This window comes from Lepisosteus platostomus, chromosome 2 (genome assembly GCF_059453375.1).
Source record: "Lepisosteus platostomus isolate fLepPlt1 chromosome 2, fLepPlt1.hap1, whole genome shotgun sequence".
Lineage (NCBI taxonomy): Eukaryota > Metazoa > Chordata > Actinopteri > Semionotiformes > Lepisosteidae > Lepisosteus > Lepisosteus platostomus.
Genome location: NC_142612.1, coordinates 72,516,830 through 72,527,100, shown reverse-complemented (window position 1 = coordinate 72,527,100; position 10,271 = coordinate 72,516,830). Strand labels below are relative to the sequence as shown.

General features: G+C 40.6%; 1 protein-coding gene and 1 long non-coding RNA gene across 2 annotated transcripts; both read left to right on the top strand.

The window, feature by feature from the left end:
• Positions 1-611: 611 nt before the first annotated feature.
• On the top strand, positions 612-5,285 carry LOC148677046 (uncharacterized). Its single transcript, XR_015929589.1, has 2 exons — positions 612-713; positions 5,256-5,285. It is a non-coding gene; the product is annotated as an uncharacterized LOC148677046 (long non-coding RNA).
• Positions 4,105-4,898, top strand: LOC148677047 (uncharacterized; the record flags this gene model as incomplete). Its single annotated transcript, XM_088644150.1, has 2 exons — positions 4,105-4,382; positions 4,416-4,898. Coding segments are annotated over 2 exons (633 nt in total), but the record flags the coding sequence as incomplete, so codon positions are not given.
• Positions 5,286-10,271: the final 4,986 nt, after the last annotated feature.

Sequence of the window (10,271 nt, the reverse complement as noted above, 5' to 3'; positions counted from 1 at the left end):
TAGATAGCTAACAAAAATTCATGAACTGTATAAATGGGAATTTTTGTTCATGCATTTTTAACATATCAGCGCTGCTTGATATACAAAGTAGGCAAATATGAATGATTATCACATGTTCAATGCAAATTATTAATGATTTTTTCAAATTCCTTGGGACAGAATAGTTGACACATTATACTGTATATCTCTTGATCTGGGATCATTCTTTCATCGTGAGAAGCAAACTGTTCCTAAAACATATTATCCTTATTTTTAATTTAATGAATTTATTCATTTTTAACTACATATTAAGTGCGTTAGTAGAAAATTTATCTATAGAGGCAAAGTGTTGATTTCATACGCATTTCATTTGGCATAAAATGTCATCACCCCAGAATGTTAGAAGAAAAACCAGTTCCTGAAATGCGAGCTTAGCAAATATTGGTTCCTACAGTAGGTCTGTCTAAACATGTTTGCAATTGACCTCATGTTTGAAACAGTTATTGAAAAACAAAAGCCCATTACTGGCATGGCAGGCAAGCTGGTAACACCCACTTCTTGTAACCAACACTAACCCGGTGGTGTCAGTGAAACACACACCCTTCAGCCAGTTCAGATCCATTCTTAGATCAGGCTTTCCAAGGCAATGATGTCTTCCAGAAGGGGTGCTGTTACATTTTTTTATCTAATTGTATTTGTTTTTGAGCTTTGTTTGTTTTCTGGACAAAATTCAGGTAAGGTGTGATTATAATATTTTTATAACTGAATCAGGTTCACAATTCTACCAGGATGACACCTGTTTAGCAGGATAATTATGCATTAAAATGATATTTAATGTAAATATATGTGAAACTGTCAGAAACAACCGTGGAGATGAGATCTCATTATTACTGATTTTTGCCTGTTCATTCTCAGCTCAAATGAATTATCCCAGTGCCGGGGGATAAAATAAGGTTGAGATATTTACAATAATATAAAGTACTCATTTTGTATTTCTGTATTATGTTGAAAACATTTCATATTAATAATATATAACACATTCAGGTAATGTTTTTTAGATATTCTTTTTTAAGGTTGTTTTCAACATTTTTAAGTTGAAAAATGGTAGTGTAGTAAATGTATCTCAAAGTCTAGTTATTCTGGAGATAAGTAAATAAGCATATCAGAACAAGTTTTAATTGGATTTATTTAGAACATTCTTCTTCTTCTATGTTACACAACTACAATACCATATACAACAATTTATTTTCCATTCCATGTAAACATACTGTAGCATAAAGTATAACATTGAATAACACATAGAATAGTAGTTTGTTTGCAGCTATACAGTAGATTTAGTTGCACATATATGCATGTGCGTGTGTTTTCTAGAAAGTGCATTTGAGCAGCTAATGAATTGAGGCAATCCATACTTTTTAATAATACTCAAAATCTGTTTTGTTTTAATGTGAAATTATTTGACAACTTCAATTATATCATTTTGGTTAAAACATTATGTAATACATGTAGGAATACCATCTGTGGGAGAAGTCTAAACACATATGAAAGCCAGAATTACTTATATATATTAGAAATAACAAGTTTTGAAATTGGAACAGGGAATCTTGTGTGCCTTGATGTTATCCCCATTGACATCTTGAGGTGTGTTACAGAATACCTGTAGTGCTCGCAGGTATAATTTCAAACAACAGAGTGTGAATTTTTTAAGGATAGTTGGCAGAAAAATACTTCTAAAACTTAGACTTGAGAATTTTCTGTTGTAATGGTTAATACATTTTCTTATATCTTAATTTGTATTTCCACTGCTTGCTTTAAGCAGTACTGTGTGACTGTAACTTGTTTTGATTAGAAATCCTAAACCATCTAATTTGTTTCAGGAATATCACACTGTTTTACTTTATTGAGAATTACATTATACTGTACGAGAATTACTTGTTTTAAGCTATTACAATTTGTAGAAATGATAATAATCAGGGTGTGGTCATTTTCATTCTGCAATGTCTTATCTTGTATTTCCTGTTCTTTCTGATATTTCCATTTTCTTTCACTATACTTCACATGAATGACATATGTGTGTTTGTATTGAACAACCATCACAGCTATAACAACAGATCTCCCTACAACCTCCACAGCTACAACTACAGCGGTTCCAACTACAACAACTGTTCCACCTACAACCACCACAGTTACAACTACACTTCCACCTACAACCACCACAGCTACAACTACAGTTGTTCCAACTACAACCTCCACAGCTCCAAATACAACCATCACAGCTACAACAACAGTTCTCCCTACAACCTCCACAGCTACAACTACAATGGCTCCAACTACAACAGTTCCACCTACAACCACCATGGCTACAACTACAGTTCCACCTACAACCACCACAGCTATAACAACAGTGGCTCCAACTACAACAACAGCTCCTCCTACAACCACCACAGCTACAACTACAGTTCCACCTACAACCTCCACAGCTACAACTACAATGGCTCCAACTACAACAACTGTTCCACCTACAACCTCCACAGCTACAACTACAATGGCTCCAACTACAACAACTGTTCCATCTATAACCTCCACAGCTCCAACTACAGTGGCTCCAACTACAACAACAGCTCCAAATACAACCATCGCAGCTACAACAACAGTTCTCCCTACAAACTCCACAACAATTACAGTGGCTCCTACTACAACAACAGCTCCTCCTACAACCACCACAGCTACAACTACAGTTCCACCTACAACCTCCACAGCTACAACTACAATGGCTCCAACTACAACAACTGTTCCACCTACAACCTCCACAGCTACAACTACAATGGCTCCAACTACAACAACTGTTCCACCTACAACCTCCACAGCTACAACTACAATGGCTCCAACTACAACAACTGTTCCACCTACAACCTCCACAGCTACAACTACAATGGCTCCAACTACAACAACTGTTCCACCTACAGCCTCCACAGCTACAACTACAGTGACTCCAACTACAACAACAGCTCCAAATACAACCACCACAGCTACAACTACAGTTCCACCTACAACCTCCACAGCTACAACTACAATGGCTCCAACTACAACAACTGTTCCACCTACAGCCTCCACAGCTACAACTACAATGGCTCCAACTACAACAACTGTTCCACCTACAGACTCCACAGCTACAACTACAGTGACTCCAACTACAACAACTATTCCACCTACAACCTCCACAGCTCCAACTACAATGGCTCCAACTACAACAACTGTTCCACCTACAACCTCCACAGCTCCAACTACAGTGACTCCAACTACAACAACTGTTCCACCTACAACCTCCACACCTCCAACTACAGTGACTCCAACTACAACAACAGCTCCAAATACAACCATCGCAGCTACAACAACAGTTCTCCCTACAAACTCCACAACAATTACAGTGGCTCTTAGTACAACAACAGCTCCTCCTACAACCTCCACAGCTACAACTACAATGGCTCCAACTACAACAACTGTTCCACCTACAGCCTCCACAGCTACAACTACAATGGCTCCAACTACAACAACTATTCCACCTACAACCTCCACAGCTCCAACTACAGTGACTCCAACTACAACAACTGTTCCACCTACAACCTCCACAGATCCAACTACAATGGCTCCAACTACAACAACTGTTCCATCTATAACCTCCACAGCTCCAACTACAGTGGCTCCAACTACAACAACAGCTCCAAATACAACCATCACACCTACAACAACAGTTCTCCCTACAAACTCCACAACAATTACAGTGGCTCCTACTACAACAACAGCTCCTCTTACAACCACCACAGCTACAACTACAGTTCCACCTACAACCTCCACAGCTACAACTACAATGGCTCCAACTACAACAACTGTTCCACCTACAGCCTCCACAGCTACAACTACAATGGCTCCAACTACAACAACTGTTCCATCTATAACCTCCACAGATCCAACTACAATGGCTCCAACTACAACAACTGTTCCATCTATAACCTCCACAGCTCCAACTACAGTGGCTCCAACTACAACAACAGCTCCAAATACAACCATCACACCTACAACAACAGTTCTCCCTACAAACTCCACAACAATTACAGTGGCTCCTAGTACAACAACAGCTCCTCTTACAACCACCACAGCTACAACTACAGTTCCACCTACAACCTCCACAGCTACAACTACAATGGCTCCAACTACAACAACTGTTCCACCTACAACCTCCACAGCTACAACTACAATGGCTCCAACTACAACAACTGTTCCACCTACAACCTCCACAGCTCCAACTACAGTGACTCCAACTACAACAACAGCTCCAAATACAACCATCACAGCTACAACAACAGTTCTCCCTACAAACTCCACAACAATTACAGTGGCTCCTAGTACAACAACAGCTCCTCTTACAACCACCACAGCTACAACTACAGTTCCACCTACAACCTCCACAGCTACAACTACAATGGCTCCAACTACAACAACTGTTCCACCTACAACCTCCACAGCTACAACTACAATGGCTCCAACTACAACAACTGTTCCACCTACAACCTCCACAGCTACAACTACAATGGCTCCAACTACAACAACTGTTCCACCTACAACCTCCACAGATCCAACTACAATGGCTCCAACTACAACAACTGTTCCATCTATAACCTCCACAGCTCCAACTACAGTGGCTCCAACTACAACAACAGCTCCAAATACAACCATCACAGCTACAACAACAGTTCTCCCTACAAACTCCACAACAATTACAGTGGCTCCTAGTACAACAACAGCTCCTCCTACAACCACCACAGCTACAACTACAGTTCCACCTACAACCTCCACAGCTACAACTACAATGGCTCCAACTACAACAACAGCTCCAAATACAACCATCACAGCTACAACAACAGTTCTCCCTACAAACTCCACAACAATTACAGTGGCTCTTAGTACAACTACAGTTCCACCTACAACCACCACAGCTACAACTACAGTTCCACCTACAACCTCCACAGCTACAACTACAATGGCTCCAACTACAACAACTGTTCCACCTACAACCTCCACAGATCCAACTACAATGGCTCCAACTACAACAACTGTTCCACCTACAACCTCCACAGCTCCAACTACAGTGGCTCCAACTACAACAACAGCTCCAAATACAACCATCACACCTACAACAACAGTTCTCCCTTCAACCTTTCCAAGCATAACTACAATGGTTCCAACGACCACAACCGTTCCACCTACAACCTCCACAGCTACAACTACAGAGGCTCCAACTACAACAACTGTTCCACCTACAACCTCCACAGCTACAACTACAGAGGCTCCAACTACAACAACAGCTCCAAATACAACCTCCACAGCTACAACTACAATGTTTTCAACTACAGTCCCAACTACAATCATCACAAAAACAACAGAAATACCTCCAACTCCAACGACAACAACATTTCTACCTACAACAACCATCACTACAACTACAATAGGTCCAATAACAACAACAGTTCCAACTACAACTATAACAATGACTACAACACCATCTCCAGCTTCAACAACGTTTTCAACTGCAACCACAACATTCCCTTTAACAACAGCACAGAAAGCAACCACAGTTACTATTCCAGGTAACACCTTTTATTATTTTTAGTAGTAGAACCTGAGCATTAAATCATATTGGTTTCATAATAAATGTATGTTTTAGGCTGCTAGATATAAATCTGTTTTATAATCTTTTCCATTATTACCATTTTAATGTTTGCTTTTGATTACAGTTTCATTAATGGAGTAGTGTAACAAAAGCTCTGAACATAAATCAGAACATTTTTAGTTCCTTTATTTTTGTTCTATAGTTTTTCATGATATGGCATACTTGTTTGTTTCTCCTGTGATAACAGTGGTGACGCCTGCCTCTGTAAGGATGGAGTTGACTCTTCTTGCTTTTTCAAACATTGATGCAGAAGCAGAAAGGCTTATTTTAAATGGGGTAAGTACAGCAGTCTGTAGAGGCAGAGGTGGCTGGCAAAGCTGCTCTTCATGGACCTGTTCTGGAAGCTTCACATTTTAAGTTTCCAAACATAGGTCCATGAAGGTTAACAATCTTTTCTAACACAATGAGTTTAATTAGAAGGTGCTGTTTTAACACCTCATTAACAGCAATTTAAACAAGAAAGAGCATTAATGTAGTAGTTGGATGTCCAAGGACATATTGCTTAAAATTTAATAGAATTAAAATATGATAACATCGTACTTTTAAATTAGGCTAAATGTAAAGGGATAGAACTAACTTAAAGGACACAGCTATCAATGTATAAATAAGAGAGTAGGGGTTCTTACAGAATTGCCATCTGCTCCAATACTGAGATTTTACAATTATTTATTGAAAATTCTGTGGATTTGGTTTATATTTGAATGATTTTACTGAATTATGAATCAGACTTTATTCATTAAAATCTTATTAATTCTTATGCCCTCAGAACATTGAGACTTCAGTATTCTGATTGGTTCAACCAATAATGATGCTCACATTGAGCTGTATGACCCACAAGTAACACACCTGAGCCCGGATTTCATCCCTAGCTCACTGTGACTTACTAAGTGACAATGCACAATTGGCAGAAAGTCATCTCAGGAATCATTGTGATTAGCCACCCAGCACTCGCTCAGCTCTCAATGGAACAGCAGCTCCTGTGTCTGGCTGGTTGCCTGCAGCCTTGCAGTCAGATCATTGCACTGACTGCCATTTGTCTCTGATGGAGGTCAGAGGAGCTTGTCTGCCCCATGTTCATTCCCTCTGGATAGACGTTGTAAAGGAGACATAAGGAAATAATTTCCAATCCCAGATTGATTATAAAAAGTTTTAAAAAAAGGAAATAACGAGGTCTAATTTCTTTCAGATTAAGAGCATCATTGGAGACCACCTGCAAAACAACGTTTCACTGTCCTTGAAAGGAATTAGACGGAAGCTTTCCCTGTCTTAATGGCCTCCTCAGAAGATTTTTGTTCAGGAGGTCTGGATGAAATTAAATTCAGTTCAGGTTGATCCAGTGTATTTCATTGGTTGTATGAAATAAGTACATTTACATAAGTATTTGTTCCAGCAAATACAAAGCAGTCTTCAATTAATTACATCCATCCTTTGCATATACTGTACTTTGTTATAAACAGGCACAATGTAGCTACGTCAATTAACTACAGTATATTTGAATAAATAGTAGAAATAAGGCCAGCACTGTGGCACAGTGGTTGGGGTCCCTGAGTTTAGTTCCAGACCTGGGATGTTATCTGTGCGGAGTTTGTATGTTCTCCCCCTGTTTGTGTGAGTTTCTTCCAGGTGTGAGTTATTTGTGTTGTACACCCTGGTTGTGAGTGTGTGTGTCTGCCTGTGTGTGTCAAGCGAGCTTACTGAATCGAATGAAGCAGCTGGCAAAAGAGTGAGTGGTTGAATGTCCATTGATCTTGTACTGTACTACAATAAGGGTTTCTTCTGATCAGCAGCATCATCTTGGACTGAACTACATTCGTTCTGTGGGGGCAGGGGCAGAACTCATATAAACCTAGAACTCTGAGCAAGAGATACTCAATTTTAGGATTCAGACTACTACCCTGACTTACTATTGTCTACAGCAAGCGCATAATTGAATGTAATTTAAACCTTTATTAAGATCTCATCATAAGGCTTTAATTTAGTTCCCTAACTTTTCTTCGTCTATATTGCATTCTGTTTTGCTTTATTGAAACATGTTTTATCTGACCAATTCCATTCCCTTACCAATTACTTCTGTCGATTACAAACCCACTGGCTCACGTAGTTATCTCTTGTACAACTCCTTTCAGTCCACACATACTAAAAACTCTCTCGCCTTTTCACAGTTCCTCGGGCACCTCAGGCAGAGACAACATGGACTTCCATAACCAAGCCCTCAGAATGCACTCTTTTTCATTAACAGAGGATACCCTATGCATGTTATTGACAGGACTCTCACTCGAGCCAAAATGGTCTTCAGATCATCAACCCATATAGGAAGTACCGAACATCTGCATTTCAGTGGTGATGCCCTACCACCCCAACACCCTTTCTATCCCCAGGACCATTAATAACAACTTACCCATCTTACAGGATGACCCCTCTGCTGTTACCCTCTTTCCTGACCTCCCCATCACTGACCTCCTCGTATCCCTGACCACCTCATCTGCACAATCTTCTTCTTCACAGCTCCCTTAACCTCCCACAGCAACCATTCACACCAGACTCTTTCCCCTGCAACAGAACCAGCTGCATCTCCTGCAAATACATATCCAATACTATGCACAATCAAGGCCCCTTTGGACAGTTCCGTCTCACTCAGATGACATCATGTATTTCCAGCAACCTCATTAATGCAGAAAATGCCGATTCCGAATGCCGAAGAGGCAGGAAGGAGACTAGGAGACCGTTTCAGGGAACATGTCAGGGCCGTAAGGATCAAAGATCTCTCCAAACTCGTAGTTCCCCGTTTCAACTCCGACAGCCATGATCATGTGACCGTCGTGGTTCCACACGGGCTTGTGCCCTCCGCCACCCCGTTTCGTGCCACAGCACCTGGGGCGCGAACCTGAGTCACTGGCGTAACGCCACAGGGAACCAGCCGCATGAGCTAAAGGAGACCTCCCTCAGCCCAGGCAGCTGAGGTCCCTGCTACGCGCAGTGAGGGCAATGACGTCACCGTGTCTGAACTAGCTCCGCTACAATCACACTGATCTCTCTGTCTGGGTCCTCACAGAGGGGTAAGGGTCCAACTCCTGTTGCAGAAAGACATCCGAAACCAAAATAATCTTGAAATTAGGATCACACCTGCCCCCTTTTGCCCCCTTTAAATCCCCTCTATTCTTTTGCAGATTTTGGCTTTTCACACATCTCCATCTGTTCATCCTGAGTTTGGATACTCATTCTCACCTGCAACATGCCCTATTCCTCCTTGATCACCGCTCCGTCTTAACTACTCTTTCTTTTTTCCTCCTATGCCTTATTTTCTGCTACCTTCTTCTCCTCTCTCCAACAGCCAAAACATTGTGTCTCTTTTTTTACCTTTCAGCATGGAAAGGACCTACGTGGTTTACTTTACAGCTAAATACTCACTTTCTACTTAATTAAAGTAAGAAAACTACTGAAAGTGTATTGGATTTCATATTATTGGAATAATAAGAAAGAATTCTTGTAATTAAAAAAATTCTCTGTAGTACCCTACTGGGAATAAACACAAAAAGTATGAAGCTCCTTGAAAACCCTCCCTGGGGATAAATAAAACAGATATTGTATTTTATGACACCCAATCAAACCTGCCCTGCATGTCTTGGTTAGGTTAGAGGATACTGGAGTAGAAGGTGAAAAACCACACAGACAGAGGGAGGACATGCATACAGCAGCTGTATCACCCTGCAGCTGGCAACCCACTGAAGCTCAGCAGGTGTGAGCCTGGTCAGTCCCTGGATGGGAGACCTACTGGGAAAAACTGAGGTTGCAGCTGGAAGAGGTGTTAGTGGGGCCAGGCGGGGTGCTTACCCTGCGGTCTGTGTGGGTCTGAATGCTCCAGCGTAGTGACAGGGACACTATACTGTAAACAGGTGCTGTCCTTTGGATGAGATGTAAAACGGAGGTCCTGACTCTCTGTGGTTATTAAAAATCCCAGGGTGTTTTTTGAAAAGAGTAGAGGCATCACCCTGGCATCCTGGACAAATTTCCCATTGGCCTTTATTAATCATGGCTACCTAATAATCCCCATCTATGTAGTGGCTGCATCACTCTGGATGCTGCACATTGGTGAGGGTGGAGGGGAGTCCCTGTTACCTGAAAGGGCTTTGTGTGGAGTGTCCAGAAAAGTGCTATGTAAGTGTAAGCAATTATAAGTAAATACATGTAAGCACCATGCTGCCCTGTATATGTGGCACAGAATATTTAAAATTAAATTATGATCTTATCAATATATGAACCCACACATTTTTTTTTCACATTATTACGCTGATACCAAGATATTGTAGTTATTTTAACTTTTTTAGTTGTAGTTCATTTAGTATCTTATAATCCTCAAAGCCTATACAAGTAAAAAAGAAAGTATGTTGTTTGCATTGTACATATTTCCCAATATCTTTTACCCAATCTTATAGTTATCATGTTAAATGTTTAGCATTTGGTCTGACAAATAAGTGACTTATTTTAACCCAAGGTCTACAAAAAGAAACTCAAATGAGTTTTCTGGTATTCCCCTTTCACATATACAAAGGCAACGTTTGTCCCA